At 41.8% G+C, this 20,811-nt stretch overlaps 1 protein-coding gene and 1 long non-coding RNA gene across 2 annotated transcripts in view; both read right to left on the bottom strand.

Annotated features, from left to right (window-relative positions):
- Positions 1–15,078, bottom strand: part of LOC308093849 (cyclin-Y-like) — a 33,663-nt gene extending 18,585 nt beyond the window's left edge. Inside the window, exon 1 of the mRNA XM_080440226.1 lies at positions 14,555–15,078. Within this exon, the coding sequence (XP_080296352.1) occupies positions 14,555–14,708 (154 nt within the window). The 5' untranslated portion in view covers positions 14,709–15,078. The remainder of the gene's footprint in view (positions 1–14,554) is intronic.
- The window catches only part of LOC308093851, a 352,863-nt gene that overhangs the window by 23,391 nt on the left and 308,661 nt on the right, over positions 1–20,811 (bottom strand). The window lies entirely within an intron of this gene.

The raw sequence follows: 20,811 nt of genomic DNA, 5'->3' as shown, positions 1-20,811 counted from the left end.
CTTTCAACCCATCTTCATATAATTGGTCCTCCTCACTAGTAACCATTATAATATGGTACTGTGGCAGCAAGAAGAAATCCATACTAATACTCATCTGAGAGTATGTGTCATAGACAGCTCTGTAAGGCATAAGTGGTGGGTTGTTTGTTTACAGCTCTCTGACCTACACCTGTTGCTAACCTGTGAGCTCAGCATGATTCCTTGTGGGGGTAACAGGCAGCTCTATCACACACACAACCTCCGCTTTTACAGTAGCTGATTCACGCAACCTTTGGCTCTATGCACAGCAGCCATATTATCCCTTCCTTCACAGGTGTTACCAATGATACTAATGAAGGCTCTGTTCCATTTAGTGTAGGCACACTGTAGTTCTCAGACCTTTTAATTTCCACGACCCCCATAACTCTGAGAGTGTACAAATGGAACCAAACCATTTGTACTCTCAGAGTTACACACCCGTAAGGGGGCCATTTGGAACTCCCCTCAAGGAACCATGAGGGTCCCTGGACCACACTTTTAGACCCACTGGTGTAGCAGAGTGTTTCCAGTGAGCCAACATGCACAATATCAGCACCCTGACTCTGTTTGACCAGAATGGAACAGAGCCTTCATTAGTATCATTGGTAACACCTGTGAATTTCTTGCTGCGCATAGAGCCTATTTCCAAATGTCGACGGTATGTTTAGTGAGTTAGTAAAACCACCATGTAAGGATTGACCAGGCTGTTCATGTGAAACTTTGCTGACTAGACATTCAATGAGATTGAATGGAAGGCAAATAAGTACACAATAATACATGTGTATTTGGCAATCTATCAAATTCCGCCACCACAGTACCATTTTTGTCTACTCGGCCTATGTCTCAGAGGAGGGCTGTGGTCTGTGGACAGTTCAGAAACCCGCCTACCAGTCCCAGTGACATCATCAATGGGGAATCCAAGCTAATAGAAACGGCAGGCTTTCTATTACTGGAAAGTTAGCATGCTATAATGAAGCAATTGTTCTCGCGTTAACACATTTAAAGTAAACCAAAACAAAATGTCTAATTTGAAAAACAAATCCCTGCCTAACGATGATGGTTTCTGAACTGTATTAGTGAGTACCAATTATATGAAGATAGATTGAAAATAGGTGAAGTCGTCCTTTAATAATTTCCCAAAAGGTTATTTCACATACATATGTTTTATACTTTCTGAAATGTTTTAACTTGAACTTTAGAATAGAAATCACTGAGGCTTAGATAAGGCTGAACCCTTATACATCATAGATGACTGGCGTCACAGGCTGACCACATCCGAGTAGTCCGAGATCCTCATTGGAGTCACACCGTTCCTATGTGGATCCCCAGATTCACATGATTTGATTTTGTTAACAGAGTAGGACAGCTAAAAAGGCCACAGTAAAGTGTTTACACACAAGGGGAAAGACACAGTGGTGAGACATTGATTTCATCTATTGAATCCACTGCAGATATGAGGGCCAGCCCGTTCTAGCCATTCACCCAAAAAATACAAACAAGCACAGGGGTTGAGCATGCTATTTAGTGCCTTCTTCACCCATTAAGACCGGGAACGCATCTGTGTCACTTTAGATGTCTTTGGCTATTCAAAAATAGCAGATTTACAAGCTCGTAGCGCGGCACCGAGTGCCGCGCTACGAGCTTGTATATCTGCTATTTTATAAAAAACTTGAACATTTGTGCACATCTGTGAATATATATATTTTTAAAGCGAACAAAACATTTTGAGATGGAGGTCTGTGGCCAAATACATATAATTTTGGGGGTCCTTGACATGAAAAGGTTTGAGAACCACTGATATAGAAACACGTTTTTTTCAAAAAAAAATTAGAAGACATTTGTAGAATCGGTCTCAGGTTTTAATGGGTTAACTACAATCACCAATGAATTTATGAAATTCAGGAAATCTAATATGAGATCAAAGAGTGTGGAACTCAAACATGAATATTGATGGTGCCGCTTCTAGTGCATCACGCTATTGCATCACAAAAGGGAAACGCTACAGTTGGACCTCAAAGAGCCGAGTGCAAATCTTCTCCACCTCTGCATCAGGCCAGCCTAATCGAGTTATTGACCAGCAAGGCTGCACCAGCAATCAATCTGCCTCCCCTGCTGGGAATGTCTTCATTAAAGCCAGTCAATGAAAGTTCTGTTATCTCTACATTAGGAGATGTTGAGGGGACGTCGTCAGTGGTGGAAAAACTACTCAAATGTTTTACTTAGGTAAAAGTATCAATACTGCAATGTAGAAGTACTCCGTTAGAAGTAAAAGTCCGGAATTCAACATTTACTTGAGTAAAAGTAAAAAAAGTATTGGTATAAAAATGTACTTAAAGTACCAAAAGTAAAAGTGCTAAAATGTTTGAAAATAGCAGATCTAGATCTGCTATTTTCAAATAGCCTATGTATAACATACGGCTAAAGTGGTTAATGTATGTTTATAATGCATGTATGTCATAATATCCTAATTCATACTGTATCTGCAAAGTAACTACGGTAGTAACCAAAGTTTTCAAATTATTGTAGTGGAGTAAAAGTACAATATTTGCCTCTGAGATGTAGTGGACTAGAAGTAAAAGTATTGGAAATTGGAAATACTTAAGTACAAATACCTCAATTTTACTTAAGTACAATACTTAAGTAAATGTACTAGTTACTTTCCACCACTGGACATCGTTAAATTGTAGCTAAAGCAGTTGGTGCCTGCGCACAACATAGTCATGTACTACACGTTTCCATCTTGTGTGTTTGAATCCAGTTCATATACTGTGTGTGTGTATGTGCATGTCATCCCACCTCGCACCACATGAAACACAGCCTCCCCTCCATATTCTGGGCCTAAAATAGCAGATCTTTAAGCTCACAAGACACTTAATCAGATTCATCAGATGCCGCTAATATATTGAGCTTGTAGATCTGCCATTTTTTCAGCTAATGTTCCCCTCAGAAAGAATAGGGATGCCATGGCTCAAGTGGTTAATGTAAAAAATAATAATAATGAAGTTCCTATCACACAAACATTTGGTGGACCCCCTGTAGTAACTCTGAGGACCCCTTAGGGGTCACACAAGCTATTTAGGAGGGGGGCCTAGACTACTATAGACCCCTGAGGTTTAGGGTTTAAATGGTTACGAAAAGAGCAGACATCAATGAGGAACTAGGCTCAGAAACACAGGACTCCATTTAGAAAATATGAAAAGATGGCATACAGATGAACATGAAGCCTTTACCATCCCATGGCAGGTTTGGTAACTCCAGAACCGTAAATCTGTGAATAAAATGCTAATGTGATGGCCTGACTGAGTGTTTAACTGCCATGGCAACTGGTTGCCAGATCAACCAGGCAGCATTCTGAAGTGATGAAGAGAGGGGGCTCTGGAAGGCAGTGAATTACTTTCTCATTACTCGTCAATAAATCAATCGGAGACCTCTCCCGCGAACACTCTGACCTGAGTGGGAGGAATACGTCTTTAGAAATGAGGGTGTATCAACTGCAGCGCCCGCTGGAGTTGTCGGTTTGGTTTTCACGGCCGAGTAATTTACCAGCAATAACATATTTAGAAGTGACACTTATTATGCCACATTTCTGTTGTTTATTGTGCTGATATGCGTGCACAAATAATGGATGATATGCTGTGATTCTTGCTGTCGTTCTTAACAACACTGCTTTTAAGTACTCAGTCTTGTACAGTGCAGACAATTTCTCGTGTCTGATCCAGAGCAGTCCATTCTGTGGTTGCTTGGATTCCTTATGATTCTCACAGTGACACAGTGCTGAAACATGCACAGGGTATGAAAGGATATTGTGTAGTATGAATGACACATTATATAAAAGCCTCACGTCAAGTGTAGGCAGAACATTATCAAAACCCACTGGCTCTGACCAGAAGCCCTACATTCTACATGTGATGTTTTGTCTCCTAGTAAGCAGGCAACCCTTTAAAGAAGTAGGACAGTGCACCTCTGGATTAGCATAATTTGATATGTGTTGATGCAGAAGGAGCCGTTTTGAAGGGAGATGAAGAGCAGTACAGAGAGAGACAGAGAGAGATATGCACTATGCCGGCTGAGAGAAGGCTGGCAGAGCGAGTGTGTGAATCTAAATGTGAATCCGCTTACTAACAGCAATCTGAATCCTTCCGAATAGTACCTTATTGAATCTTGACTAAATCGTTAGTGGACAGGCTGAGGAAAACCATTTCGCTGCGCAAAAAATAAATCTGTCCAGCTTTTAAGGCATTTGGAGACAATGCTCTCTAAATCTTTATACATGTGGCACCACGCCGCGGCCTTCAGATTTGGGGTGAAAAGATGCATCATAAGAGACTCAGAAATGATCTAATCTGAATACTTTGATTACACGGAACTGCTTCCAAAATGGACCTGCAGCTATCGAATCCCCAATTCATACAGAAAGGTTCCTTAGTTTAAAGTCTTACACCAAATATTTTATTTGGTTTTGTTTCCAGTTTTTTCTTCCAGACAACAGTTTATTAAGTAATAACAACGATAGCACAACAACCCCACACGCAATAGCCTATCTATTGACCAAAACCTCAAAACGATAATCTCTGTTCAAAGTTCCCACAAGGCACATTTCCTGAATGGTTTGGTCTGAAACATGGGAAAGAAAGAGTCAAGCGCACAGAGTCCTTCCAGGCTTCCATAGGCCACACCTAAATATAAGCTCATCAGCTGATGCCTGGCGCCTCGCAGAATGAACAGTCATCTTAACCCATTAAGACCGGGAACGCATCCGTGTCATTTTTAGATTTCTTTGGCTATTCACAAATAGCAGATCTACAAGCTCGGTGCCGCGCTATGATCTTGTAGATCTGCTATTTTTGAAAAGAAATCGTGAAAATGTGTGCAAATCTTTGAATATATACAGTATATATTTTTAAGCGAACATTTGTAACTCAAATCTTTGCTTCTGGGGGTCCCTGGATCAAAATATTTGACAAATGTTACAAAAGATTTGCACAAGTTTTCACGATTAAAAATTTTTTAGCAGATCTACAAGCTCATAGCGCTGCACTCGGTGCCGTGCTATGAACTTGTATATCTGCTATTTTTGAATAGCCAAAGAAATCTAAAAAGACACCGATGCGTTCCCGGTCTTAATGGGTTAAGGCAGATACACAGTAAGCTTTGTAAGGGAGAGGGAGATCATAGGACTGCTTTGTCTGTGTATCTCTCTCTCCCTCTCTCTCCCTCGCTTTCTCTCTCTGGCTTTCTCTTGTGTCTATCCACTCTCCCTCCTCCAGAATGGATGAGCAGGCAAGGCTTTACTGTACAGAACGTCTAACACTCTCCCCATATGCTGTATTGAGGGTCAAATGAGAAAACTCTAATCCCAGTTTATTACCCTGTGTATGTACAGAATGTTGCACAGTATATACATTTCCCCCTTTGGAATGAATAAAGTACCTTATCTTATGTGTAACCACATGAAACCTAGGGTCCCTCTTCTGGGAATCTCATAATAGGTGAACATTGTGAAAATAGGCGGAAAAAAAACACGATGGACTATTTTCGGCGAAGAAAGGGAGCCAATTACAGACCCCAGGGGGACCTCGGTCAATCGAGTACTAAAAGTAAGAAAACTGAATTTACCCTATGGGATGATATATATATATATGATACCCCCTCCTTTTCCCCCCTCCACACAAAATATATTTGCTGCAAATATCCATCTCCAAGCTGACAACACATTGTGACACATTGTGAGCTTGTAGATCAGCTATTTTTGCCAAATGTGCCAAAAGCAATTTTTGCCCCAGAATAGGGATGCTAGGGTTCATATGGTTAAGTACTAAGGTATGTGCAATGGACCCTTCGCTAAACCCCACCCCAAAAGTGATTGTCCAATGCTAGTTTAGCAACTGTTGTTAAGCTGGCATATGGTCTGGCAAGCTCCCGTCACCTGTCAAAGCTGTCAATGTTATTTCGCCCGCACAAACACAATCATTTGCAACATAATAGCAAGAATAGGAATACCACAAACAATAACGCAATGGTGACTAGGAACCAGCAACAGATTCCACATTCCCAGAAAACGGTTGAAGAGTGCTTTTCCCAAGCTGAAATCTGCACTTAAACTGCAAGGCTGCAGGGCTGTGTTCAACACATACACAGCTTAACATTGGGAAAGATACACGACTCACCCGCCCAGGTGGTGGCAATAATACTAATCACCGTAATCGTAACAAAATTCAGAATCACAGCACATTCAGTTCATTGAAATAATGTCATGCACATTTGTCCAGTGCATAGCCTACTGCGGGCCTTGTTGACTAGATTTAGAAGAGATTTTGAAGCTCTTGCTCCTGAAATGATCGATTATTTATAAAGGGGAAAAGCCGTCATTTAACATGCAAGTCAATGGGTGAGATGCAGAGCTTGCCAGGCCTGGGTGCGACAGAGTGGAGTGGGTGGGGCTTAGCGAAGGGTCCATTGAATGTATACTTTAATTGATTTGATACTTTGATGATGATGGAAATGATTATGACGATTATGTGAAAAAGAATTGCAATTATCTCAAATAATTGTGATTAGGCGATTATGTAATCATTGTGAAAGGCCTAGTTGTCAATACATAAACAGCATCCTAAGTTTGAATCTAATTTATGACCTGTGTCACATGTCATCCCTCTGTCTAACACGTCCAGTCTCTCTCTCTATGTTGCCTTAAAAATACATTTTAACCACTTTCAACTTGGTGTCCCTATTTTGGGCATGTCTTTATAGGTGGAAATTAATTTCCCAAAATAGCAGATCTACAAGCTTAAGTGGTTAAGATGTGCCCCATGTCCTCTTGACGATAAAAGGACCATTGTCGTCTGATCTTAGGTTAGGGCGAAGACCACTGCAATTTAGATGTGTGAAACTGGCTTAGTTAAACGCTTATGGAGAAGAAAACTGCTGCACACCGGGCTGTGATTTATTTTACCACCAGATGGTCACAGATGTCCCATACTGGAAACACTGAGATTATTTGCAGGTTGGCATACTCTACAAGGCAGCACCTCACGGAGTGTCCTTGCTTTTATTAACTATTTCTGAGCCATTAAATTGCAAGGCTGACAAAAACTAGGCACCAACAACAAAACATTGCTGCCACTGCTTTTCACAACATGAAATACAAGTGGTACCTACCAACAACAGTAGAAACACCCTCACCCAAAACAAACACACAAACACACAAACACACAAACACACACACACACACACACACACACACACACACACACACACACACACACACACACACACCTAAATCTTTAAGATTGGCCTAAGCACTAAGCTCTGAACCACTTGATCCTCCTTTTTTCTCCTCACCGACCATAGCTGACCTACAAGCTCACAGCACGTAGCGTCTGCTATTCATGGCGAATGTTAATCTAATTTTGCCAAATGTTCACCTTTTACGACATGCCAGGAATAGGGATCACTAGGGCGCTATATAATTCAGTGATGATCTCTTCTTAACCCATTAAGACCGGGAACGCATCTGTGTCATTTTCAGATTTCTTTGGCTATTCAAAAATAGCAGATTAGCAAGCTCATAGCGCGGAACAGAGTGCCGCGCTATGAGCTTGTAGATCTGCTATTTTTGAAAAATCTAAAAAATGTGCAAATCTTTGAATATATATATTTTTAAAGCGAACATTTGCACCTCAAATCTTTGCTTCTGAGGGTCCATGGAACAAAATATTTGACAAATGTTTGTTTAAAAAAAATGTAAGATTAGCACACATTTTCACGATCTACAAGCTCATAGCTCGGTGCTGCGCTATGAGCTTGTATATCTGCTATTTTTGAAAAGCCAAAGAAATCTAAAATGACTAGAGATGCGTTCCTGGATTGAATTGGTTGAAACAGCCATCTCAGAACGTGATCCAAAAACATGACACTTTTTGGAAATCTAATCTATTATCTTTCACAGTAGACAGACAGAACTGCTCTCCATGACCAATAGGAATAAACACCATAATAACTGCTCATTTAAACCTAACAGCCCATCAAATCAGGAACAAGGAAGCCCTTTCAAAAAGCGCATCATAAGACTCCAAGGTCTAAACCGAGGCGTCAGTTCTTGGCTGTCATCAGTGGGTATCTGCTATCTGCTCTGACACAGATGGAGTCGTGTGTGTGTTTGCACTTGTATCGCTATACTCGTGAGGACCAAATGTCCCCACAAGTACAGTAATTAAGAATTTCAGGAATAGACATCGTGAGGACCATTTTCCTTATCCCAACAAGGCAAATCGTCATTTTATGGTCATAAAAAATGGTAGATTTAGGCTCGACTAAGCTGCGCGATGCAGTCTCACACCCAAAATAGCCGATCTACAAGCTCACAGAAAAATAGCCCGGAGATTGGCTATTTTGGGTATACTTTGGTATATTTGAACAGGGGCAAAAGGCTGATGGCAACAGAATATGTTTCAGTTTAATTTAACCCATTAAGACCTGGAACGCATCTGTGTCACTTTAGATTTCTTTGGCTATTCAAAAATAGCAGATATACAACCTCATAGCGCGGCACCGAGTGCTATGAGCTTGTAGATCTGCTATTTTTGGAAAATATTGGGGGGGAAAAACTAGATTTTTTTTCAAAAAACTGTTCGGATTTAGAACGCATTTTTAAGAATCGCCTCAGGTCTTAATGGATTAAAAAGGAGAAAATGTGTTTTTTGAGGCACAAGGGTTAGGGTTAGAGCTGACATTTAAGATTTAGGGTTATCCCCAACCCTAGAGTTAGGGTCCTAGGGATAAGGTGTTGGCGTTAAGATTTGGGGTCTTTGTTGGCATTCTGCTAGCCTGTAGACATTCAATGGTGCGCGCGTGGGTGAAAACCCACTAATCTGCATCCTTGTACTGTCTATGAACCTCTAACACACACCATGCATTAGACACGCTCTGTTTTCAATCACGGGGGGGGGAAGGGAAGGGTTTCCCCCCTCAGAGCTCGTCTTCATGCAGCCATTGTAAAGAGACGACGACACAAGTTGAATCTCAACCGTCTGATTTTTTTTTTTCAGCCACGCGCCGCGGGACGTCTGCCTGGGTGCAATATGCATCCTGTCCAGCTTGACGTCAGAATATATTTAGTAGATGGCTAGAAGCTGCTGTAGCAACCGCTTTTGTCAGTTTGTCACATTGCATTTTGGAGAGAAGAAAGGATACAGATCAGGATTAAAAGAAATGGGGGGGAAAAAAACATACCACGATTTAAACAACATGTAGTCCAAGGTTGTGTACTGGTTTGTGTGCTAAAATAGCAATAATACCAATGACATTATTGTATGATTCTTAGTTATAAATTCCATCAAAGATTATGCCTTGTCCTTTTGTTCTTCACTTGAGGGTGTTTTGTGAATGTAATATTGTAATATTGTAATTTACTTGATTACTTTTAACTGAACATAATGTGTAATATAGCAGGCATGCAATGCTCATTTGGTATGTTCTTGCACTCTATTTCAATGACGTGACGCGCACGTCGCTTAACACCTACACTGCAAGTCACACAATGGACAATTGATATGCGTCTAGGCTTATTCCTATGTTAATTCGCTAGGTGTGAGTCGGGAGCCTTTGAAAACTTTGTTGAGGTGCGAATTTAAAGTAGTTTTAAATCTATGCGTGTGCTCCTGGTCAAATAGGTTCCGGCACGGCGTGCAAGGCCGTCCAGTGAGCATTGCACCCCTGAATATAGCGTCTCTGTTGGATGGAAACCTAATATGTCAAAAACTGTAACTTTTCAGGATTCAAATTCAAAAATAGCAAAAGTAGCAGATCTACAAGCTCAAAATCCGTCGCTCGCTTCGCTTGCGGATCTGCTACTTTGATGCTTTTGTGTGATGCTGTAGTATGATCAAGTTGGGCATTCATTTTACGAAAAAACGAAATGTTAAAATATGGAGATATGCAGTTTCTGCCCACAGCAACGACACGATATAATACATGATGCTAGACCACTGTCAGGAGGGTTGGGGGTTCCATTCCCCATGTAGCTCAGAGTGGGCATGGACCTTTTCACGTGACATGACCCTGCCCTCCTCTTCTCTCGCACGGTAACCATAGTTACATCAAATGCAAAGCACTGCTTGTCAGACACAGATTGCACTATTGTTTAGAAACCATACATATTGAAAGTAGGTAGAAGAAGCATGCCAAATGCATTCATGTTGGATTACACTTACAATTATCAATTACAGTTGTAAGTAAGTCATTTTTTTTAGTACTACAACTACTTTCTACTAAGCGTAATTGTGGGTTCATTTGGTGGTTAGTAGGTTGTATGTAACGTTTTCACAATAGAATATTGCCAGCACAATTATTGTACAGTAGCTCTGTTTGTTTCTGGGAGCAACTGCTCTCTAGTCTCTACCTTCTTTAGAGTACTGGCAAGCGGCAACAGTGTGGAGGACTGGGCAGTGAAACTTCTAACATCTTACATCTGCTACCAAATAAACAATGCACACTTGTACAGGGAATGACTGCTGGCTGTGCAGACTGCAGGCCTCCTAGACCAAGACATACGTGGTTCACTTTAGATCCGTGCAGATGTATAGCAGGCTGTGTCGCTTTTAGTTTTTAAACAAAACAAAAAAAAAGGCCTGTGTACCGAGGCTAGCCTTGAGCAGATGTCCACAAGGACACAGACACGCAGCAATGTTTGTACCATGTGTACCTGTCCATGACAAATGTTTACATGATGGGGCTGGCCCACTATAATATGCTTCCAGTACCCTGGACGGACACCGGAACGCTCGCCCCAAAATGCGCTCGCCCCCATTTTTTTCCGTAGTTTTACTGAGGTTAGGTTTAGGAATAAGGTTAGGTTTAGGCATAGTTTTACTGAGGTTACGTTAAGGAATAAGGTTAGGTTTAGGCATAGTTTTACTGAGGTTACGTTTAGGAATATCTGGCGGCGCCCGTTCCAAGGTCGCCGGATTTGACCCGGGGCGAGCGTGTTTTGGGGCGAGCGTTCTTGTATTCCCCTGGACTACGAGAGGCAAAGGTCTGCAGACAGTCTGCATGGTCGCTGCATTCATGTAAATGTCTGCTCCCTGTTGAAACAATAAACACCTGTCATCGAAGCTCGGACTGAATTTTATGATGACCTTCTTATGTAACAGGAGTAATTTAATGTGTTGTATGTATTTTCTTTGAAATGAAGTTTGTCAAAATACTGCAACAGACAACAGAATGTACACTTACACCAAACCACCCAGATCATGGGAGCACACAACAACTCGAGCAAAACTCATGATTTTATACTGACATGGAAATTTGTCAAATAACAAAAAACAGCCAATCAATCTTACAAGCTCAGTCGCAACGCGCCGCAATGCGACACGTTGATTGGTCAAATCACGCAATGATTGGTTGATAGGTGTGGAATTATAACTATATACAACCATGCTATGAAGTCTGCCTTCATACACTTCTATAAATCTTATCTTATAGTGTCTCTACAAAACCTTCTCAGATGGGGTCCGGTCCTTCGTTTGAGAACCACTGCTATATCACTGCTAATTAAAAACACATTAGGACTGGAGCCTGTTGGTTAATTTGACCCGGTGCAGTTGCCCTTTTCCTTCGTACCAGGCGAGAGACATGAGGTGAGAGACATGAGACAGAAGGCTCCAGGCTGCAGCATTACAGTCACGGTTTGTCTATATCACCTCTATAGTCCAACAAAAACACTTTCTGATAACATTTTAGCCAAGAATTGGGCCATGCAGTTGCTCAATATAGATTTGTTTCACATTTACAATGGCTAGTTTAAATGTTTGTTTAACAATATTTGGGAGGCAGAGCTGAACAAATGGGATTATTGGGAGACTAAATAACTTGAAGAAAATTCTAAACATAATCTTCTTGATCACAAGCCCTCCACCAGGCAAAAGAAGACCGATGAGGCCTAAATGACCTGGTGCAGAACAGAACTGTGGGGGCGACTGATGAGGTGTCATTGTGGGCCATGCACAACACAATGTCAAGGACATTGTGTTAATGTCCGAATCGATGGAAGGAACTCATTTTAGCTTTAAATCGCACAGGGGACAGAGAGAATTAAGTACACTATAGCGCAAGGCTCGGTTACAATATCATGTATGTTTGTGTTTAAAAGTCTTAATTTAATATCCAAAGTGTCCCACCTTTAGAGATCACCACTTAACTACCTAGAGGGGTGTAAGATTACTACCAACAAAAATATATATATATATCAAATATTTCAAATAATTAAATCCACACTGGATTATTTGTTCAGGCACTCAGCAAGTTGCTCTAACTGTGGAGTGACAAGGCAACGCCAGAGATCAGTGAATATCTCTAGACACAGAAACCCAATCCTTGTGGCTTACTGTGGCAGTAGGCTACACATGTACACACCTGCAAGGACCTTCCAAGTGCAAGTTAAACACAAATCAAATTTGGAATATGATACAGTAATGATCAGCGTTCTAGCTTAGGCTCTTTGAGTACACGCAGTGGTGTGGTTTTAATACCCTGTGTAGGTTCTTAAATAAATAAAAACTAGGGTTTGTTTGTGTACAACGTTTGATTAAAGCCATTAGCCTAATGTTATAACAGTTGGCTGTTGCCTGAAAAAGACTAGCCATTTAGCAGACACTTTCCAGTGTGAATGGGTCAATTGTAATGCACATTTGCATGTGTCAATGGAGGGGGCTGCTGTCCACACAGTTGCAGTTGCTTTCATGCTCAGCCCTGAAAACAAAGACATAACACAAAGGAATCTGCCTTCATGAGCAGGATGCTGTCTGCAGTAGGCCTGTATATATATATATCGAAACCCACATCTAGAACCAATAACCGACTTCACCTTTCTCTTTATGTAGGTTAACAAGACCTGAGGCCCATTCTAAAAATGCCTTCTAAATCAGTGGTTCACACACTTTCAAGATGTTTCTAAAATGTTCCAAAATAGCAGCTATTTTTATTTTTAGCTATTTTTGAATAGCCAACGCAAAAATCTGAAATGACATAGATGCTTTCCCGGTTTTAATGGGTTCATCGGTTAATCGAGAAACAGGAGTTGTTGTTTTTAATTAAAAAACGTTATTTCTTATATATCAACGAATCGACACGAAAGAATTTGAATAGATTTTTTTATAAGCCCCTAAATCGATTAGTCTAATAAACCACTGCACCCTGTGTAATACTTTCATTGTACAATGGTGGTGTGTGGTGTACGATTGTAGATCGCCAATAGGCAATCTACAAGTTCACAACATGTCACATTGCAGCACGTTGTGTGCTTGTAGATCTGCTATTTTCACTACTTTTTTTTTAATAATCGTTCATGAATTGTAATGGTAGCAAAAGTTGGAAATGATTGTGATATTGATTTTAAGTCATATCGCCCAGACCTACTAAGCGGCACCATATTTTGCTATAAGCCACAGAGGAGAGGGTACTAAAATCTACCTTAGACTAGACTAGACCACAGTAATGTCTTGTATACAGTATGTCACACATGACAGATTAGTCCTACAGTCAGTCACTAAAAAGCTTAATGTTAACCATTTCACCACCAGACTACCTGACAGTAGGCACATACGAGATTAAAATGCACACAGCTTTTCATGTAGGCTACTAGACTACTACAGCTACAGTCAATGCTCATTATGTCACAAGAAATATACATGAATTCTGTCACTTAATAACATCTAGAGTCTAGACCAGTTGAGTTTAAGGTCAGGTAATTATTAATTTGCCTATGTATACAGAGTTGCTGCTGTGTTGTTTATACTAAAATACACTTTCCCTTATCTGTCATCTTAGGTGTGTGTACTAGAGAGATAGATAGATAGATAGATAGATAGATAGATAGATAGATAGATAGATAGATAGATAGATGCCTTGGATCAAGACTATCATAGATGTATTTTATCGATGTTGACACTTGCATATAGATGCAAAAGTAAAAGTCAGACTCGATCAAATCTATGATGGTCTTGAGCCAAGGCCAGATAGACAGACAGATAGACGCAATCTTAACACACTACGTATATAGGCTACCTCTGCGAGTTGTACGGTAGTAGGCCTATATTTAAGACAAATTCCCCAATCCCCACTAGTCTTCTTATGATGTATAGCGGCTAGCCCACGTATCGACGTCATTTAGGCCCTCACTATGATGATGATAAAATAATGTTGCTGTTCGGGGCTACGATTAGCCTACTGTGAGCGGGTTGAGGAGGTTGACCCAACAACCCAACATTAGCCTGTCACAGCGTCCATACTAGCCTATTAGCCCACGACTCTAGCCTTGGATCAAGACCATCATAGATGCATTTGATCGATTTTTGACATTTGCATATCTATCATAGATACGAAAGAAAAGAAAAGTCAGACTCGATAAAAATGCATCTATGATCGTCTCGATCCAAGGCTACCACCACGACTCCAGAGTCGTGGTGGTAGCCTTGGATCGAGACGATCATAGATGCATTTAGCCTTGGATCAAGACGATCACACAGACACGCTACCGTACCGTCGACGTGCTCCCTGTCGCTGATGTGCTGCAGGTTGCAGCCCGTCTCCTCGCGGCTCAGCTCGGGCTCCGGCTGGTAGGACTCCAGCCTGGAGTGGGCATTCCTCCGGAGCTTGGGGCTCGAAGACACGCAGCAGGAGGTCGTGCTCCCCATGATCGTGTTGTTGTTGTTGTTGTTATTATTATAGCCTTAGAACTGCAGCAGCAGACCTACTACTACGATGATGATGATGATACCCAAACGCCCCGGTTCGGTCTTGGGTCTGGTGGTAGGGGGAAAAAGTGGGTGCGTCCGTGGCCGTGGTGCACGGGCTCTGCTCCTGTCATTCGTGGGGCTTCTGGTCGTCGCCCATAACGTGCAGGCGGGAGAGAAAATGTGTGGTTCACGTCGGTTATGTGCTAAAAATGTGGGACCGACTCCTCGTCCACGATCACGACGACGACTACCCGAGACATGGGTGGAATAGGATGCATGTCTGTGTCGGTCTGTCTTTCAGCTGATCCGCTTGACGTCAGTGCACTGAACACTGTGGTGTGTCTGCTCTGCTGGTTGTGAACGGGATGCTGTCACAGGGTTGCCAGATCTGCTTGTTATGATTTCCCCGCAAGATTTTATTTGAAAATAGCCAATCTACAAGCTCACAAGTTGTGAGCTTGTAGATCTGCTATTTTCAAATAGCTGATGTATACGTTAAAGTGCTCATGTGGCCCATAGTCGCTTCTTTTGGGCTGGTTTTCCTAGAACTGGTTGCTTGTTTCTCTCACGAATCTGGCAACACTACTCACACAGGGGTCACTGCTGCTGCACCAGAACAGATTCCGGTTCAAGTGGGAGGTAACAAACTACTAGAGCACTGTGTGTGTGTGTGTGTGTGTGTGGGGGGGGAGAGATGTCTATGGGAGAGACACTGAGAGATGTCAGTGAGGTTCTTTAAACATTTTCAGGTATAAGGAGAAAAAAAATTGTTTATTTTTTCAAATGTATAATTTTTTTTAAATAGCCAAAGTATAAAATAAGTGCTAGGGACCCCCTGGAACCCCTCCCCAAGGAGTCAGGATAAGGATAATCCCACTTGTGACTTGTCTCTCTCTCTCTCTCTCTCTCTCTCTCTCTCTCTCTCTCTCTCTCTCTCTCTCTCTCTCTATCTGGAGAAGTAGCCATATTTAAATATCACAAATCTTCTAATCTGCTCCATGCATAAAGCATTTATCTCCATCAGGCCGCATCCTTGAGAGATTATTAATTATTATTGACTATTAATATGGACGCTATCCAAGCTGGGCCCCTCTGGAGGAAAGCCATATTATGTGTGTGTGTGTGTGTGTGTGTGTGTGTGTGTGTGTGTGTGTGTGTGTGTGTGTGTGTGTGTTGACCACTCTGACGTCAAGAGCTACAGACCAGTCTTTCCAAAACTCTTGAATAATAATAATAATCTTTCTAATCAGCTCCCTCTCACAGAATAACCTGTTGGATCCCTACCAGGCATTTGACCTACAGTACCAGCTTCTCCTGGACACCTTTCCTGATCTGATCACTCTCTCACACACACACACACGCACGCGCACACACACACACACACACACACACACACACACACACACACACACACACACACACACACACACACACACACACACACACACACACACACACACACACACACACACACACACACACACACACACACACACACTCCACCAGGCTGTTGTTAACCCCCTGATTTTTTTTTCCAGATCCATTTGCTCTGTCAGAAAGTCAGACAAGACTGAGCTTCTTTTCTTCCTTCAGAATTCCTGCCCCCTGCAGGATCTTTATATTTCCATCAACAACACCCTGGAGGCTCCTGTTCGAGCAGTCAAGAACCTGGGAGGGAGGGAGTGGTCCAGGACAGTCCGTTGTCTTTCAAGGCACACTTGTGATCAGTGATCACTTGATCCTGTAGGAGTGTTGGTTATTTGTACTGCACTGTTCTAAGGGTCCATTTGTAAACTTGAGTTATATGGGGTTCTTGAAATGTAAAAGTTTGAGAATCACTGCTCCAGATGTACAGTACAAATACAGTACAAATAACCTACAGGATGTCCACTCTCAGAGTTACAGACCTGTAAGGGTCCATTTGGAACCCCTCCCCAATGAATCCTGAGAGTCCTTGGACCCCACTTTGGATCTGGAGGATCAGAGTCAGACCCATCCTCACCAAGGAGTCTGCCCAGCTCCTTATCCGAGCCTCAGTCATCTCCAGGCTTGACTATTGCAACTCCCTCCATGCTTGTCTGCCAGCATGCTCACTCAACTGATCCAGAATGCACCGCCACGACTGGTGTTTGACCTCTCCCGCCATTTTTACGTCTCCCCCTTCGATGTCACAAACAAGTGAATAAAGCACGCACATCCACAGTTCAATTAGCCTCAAACATCACAAAATACATATTCTGTCTGCACACTGGATAAAGCTCCAAAGGTATTATTTCTTACCACCCAGGTGATGTTTCCAGCCTCGAAACATCATTCTTTTGTGTACACCTGTACATCTGTGTTCCCTTCACTGGCTTCCGGTCGCTGTCTACGTCCAATTAAAAAAAAACGGTGACGGCCTATAAGGCAATCAAGGGCAAGGTACCCCTTTACCTTCAGGACATGATCCACCCCTACACCCTTTTCTGCACACTTAAATGTACCATTGGTAGGACTGATGACTGCCCCAAGCATCCTAGTCTAACACTCTTCTACCTCCTGTCTCCCAAGTTGTAGACAGCCATTTTCTGCACCTTGCTATGGTGTGTGCACTTTGAAAACATACAATACACAATGTGAAAAAGGCTAGTGAAAATAGGTTTCTGCTGCAGTACCATATGTGGGACAGTAGAGGTCCCACTCTGACTATTGCAATAGTTTACAGATTGTATTACAACCTCTCCACTTACAGTAGACACTTATACAGTATAGCTAAAAAGAAAAACTGTAATCCAATACTTTTACTACTATAATTTTTTTTGGTACTACTTTAACCTGTAGTTGAGTAAATTTGACCAGGACTATCTACAATTTGACTCAAGTGCTAGGGTTGAGTTGTCCACCACTGACAAATAGAAAAGGGGTATTTGTCTTCAATCTCCCAATATTAATCCTACCACTAGAAACCATTCTGTGTCACAGTGGAAAATTCCACTCAAGCAGCAGTGGATGAAACCTCAGGAAGATGTAGCAAGCACGCTTAAAGCATGAACTACTAATGACACACACCCACAACTTCTCCATTTGGCTGGCTGAAAGTGTGTTTAGTTTTAGCTGAAAGTGTGACAATTACTCAAACATTAAGCCCTTCAAGACAATTCACTTGAGTTCAGACCATCTACAAACAAAATCTGAACTGCTTTTCAGTCACTACCATTGATCAAGCATCCTTTCACATAATTTGTAGTATACGTACATGTGTACTGTAGGATCATAATGGACAGATCAATGTTTTTGTTGAAAAAGACTTAAAAGATTCTAGAGGATATTTGACTTGACCATACGTGGACCACAACACATTTGTTTTTCATAGTGAAATCCAGTGAGTCACCTTGTTAGTAGAATTGGTAATATCATGTTGGCTTAGAACAGTGGTTTGGTTTCCTTGGAGACCTCCCCAGCCTCTTTCTTCTGAGAGAAGCTGAGGCCCCCCACATATGCACACGCACACGCATACACCCGCACGCGTGCGCACGCACGTACGCACGCGCACGCACACACACACACACACACACACACACACACACACACACACACACACACACACACACACACACACACACACACACACACACACACACACACACACACACACACACTATATACTACTATACTATACTATATACTATATAGCCTACCTCTCATATAACAAATAGTGAAAATAGCCGATCCACAAGATCAAAACACGTCACGACGTGCCATGTTGTGAGCTTGTAGATCAGCTATTTCTGCAATTTTTTAAACTTTTTGAAGATCTTTAAAAACATGTTGACTATTTGTGACAATGTAATCACTGCCCCACATAGGGATGCCAGGTTGAAAGTGGATGAAAGCAGTTTCATGATTTTGTGCAACATGTTGGACTACTTACAAACAGACATGGCTTCACGTCCCCCCCTGTGATCTTTGGCGGCCCCCCAAGAGGGCCAGGACACCAGCTTAGGAAACACTGGATTAGAAGGTTGCGCAGAAAGATTCACTGAATGGAAATATCAGCAACTGTTGTTACAACCATTCCACAGGCACCAGTGTGGTCTTGGAGGAATGCAAGGGAGATGAACAAATAATGACACGAAATGTGTGCATGCATTACATGGGAAACTTTGAGAGTGTGGAAAGGATTGTTTATGCTAGTGTTGTGGAAGGAGAAAGGAATGTTTTTGTTGTTGCTCATATGAGCAGTTGTTTCAAGGTTGTCCTCGGGTGCCTCCTCCCTCCTGTTCAACAAACATGCTCGCGCACGCACGCCGCACATCCGCGTGCGTGCGCTCGCGCGCGCGCACACACACACACACACACACACACACACACACACACACACACACACACACACACACACACACACACACACACACACACACACAGAGTTAGGGAGTGTCTTTTTATGAACAAGTAATATCAAGGTCCAAGATTGGAGGATGATCCTTTTGTTCTTTTTTTTAAACACAAGTTCAACAGTCTGTTGTTGCTAGGGGACGTGCGGAAACCCTTGTCAACATCCTGTCAGCTGTTGAGAACAGTAAAAGGGTTGGCTCAAAGCAAACTGAAAACAATCTGTGTTGATACAAATATCTCATGGAATATTTTAAGGACAGTTAGTCAACAGTAACAAACATTGGAACCTTCAGGTGTGCAGATGTGTTAATGTCTGGGACCATCGAAATCAGTGGTGCTCAACGTGGTGTTTAACCACTTGTAACCCTATTCAGCAATTTGAAAATAGACGATTTACAAGCTCACAACTCTGGAAAAGAAAACAGTTACAGTTACAATTACTTTTTTTTAAATGAAAAAATTTACTATATAAACAAAAATATGTTTTGGCCTGTATGTACTGTAGAACTGTGTTTAAATCTAAGACAAAGATCAGATACAAAAATCCAGTTGAAACCGTGTGTGGGGAGATTCAATACCAAAGAGACCCGACTCTCATTCTCTCATATGAGCTAGAAAGGATAGAATGGGCTTCCTTAATCAACTCTTCGGTCATTTGAATGGTACACATAAAACATTTTTAATCTATTGAAACCAACCCTTACAGGTCTGTGGTTACATTTCAGTTGAATTAACACTGAGGATTTTATTGTGTATATAGTATGCACTTGGTCCTGTATCCTTGCAATATAATTTAAAATAGATGAATGAATTACTTGATACGTTAGTGGCGCTTACTGTACATCAGGAGCCCTCTTTCTATCCCTTCCAGTCAGTCTCTAAACCTGCACACTGATGACAATCCACCAGTTTTTGATGCCAAAACTGGCAAAAAACAAAAAACTGCATTGCAGATCGAATACAAAGTAATTCGTATTGGGACGTTGACATATTGGTTTCCAAAGCAATAGGTGTAGGTGTTAGCGGTTGCTCTCGCTGCTGTTCTAACAACTACCCTGCATTCTGAGGCCTCCAGACGGATCTCATGTCTCTGATCGCCTGCCAACGCAAGACTAATACGAGACTAACAACAAAAATATATTCAGTGGAACAGACTACTACGTGGCTATGTAAACAGAATGAATCAAGGAAAAGGCCATTCCAAACATTCATAACCACTTGAACCCTAGCATCCCTATTCTGGTGTGAACATTTGGCGAAAATAGCAGAAGATATTTAATGTAGAGTGAAAACAGGAGGGGGCCTAGTATAGAGCCCTGGGGGACTCCGGTCAACTAAGTAGGGTTTAAGTGGCTAATTGAGGAAGCGGGTCCCTGCAGTCCAGGAATTACTGGAAAACATCACTTGCTTAATCATATAAATAGAACGTTCTTTACATCAAGAAAAAACAATCACTGGAATCACCCTTTAACCCATTAATACCTGGAACGCATCTGTGTCACTTTAGATGTCTTTGGCTATTCAAAAATAGCAGATATACAAGCTCATAGCGCGGCACCGAGTGCCGCGCTACGAGCTTGTAGATCTGCTATTTTTGAAAAATCGTGAAAATTATTTTTAAAATATTTGTTTCCGTTTTTTTTTTTAGGATTTTGAAAATGTTTAGAAGCGGCCTCAGGTCTTAATG

The sequence above is a fragment of the Gymnoscopelus braueri genome, assembly GCF_963280865.1.
Source record: "Gymnoscopelus braueri genome assembly, chromosome: 10".
In the NCBI taxonomy this organism is placed as follows: Eukaryota; Metazoa; Chordata; class Actinopteri; order Myctophiformes; family Myctophidae; genus Gymnoscopelus; species Gymnoscopelus braueri.
This window is presented reverse-complemented; position numbering and strand designations above follow the sequence as displayed.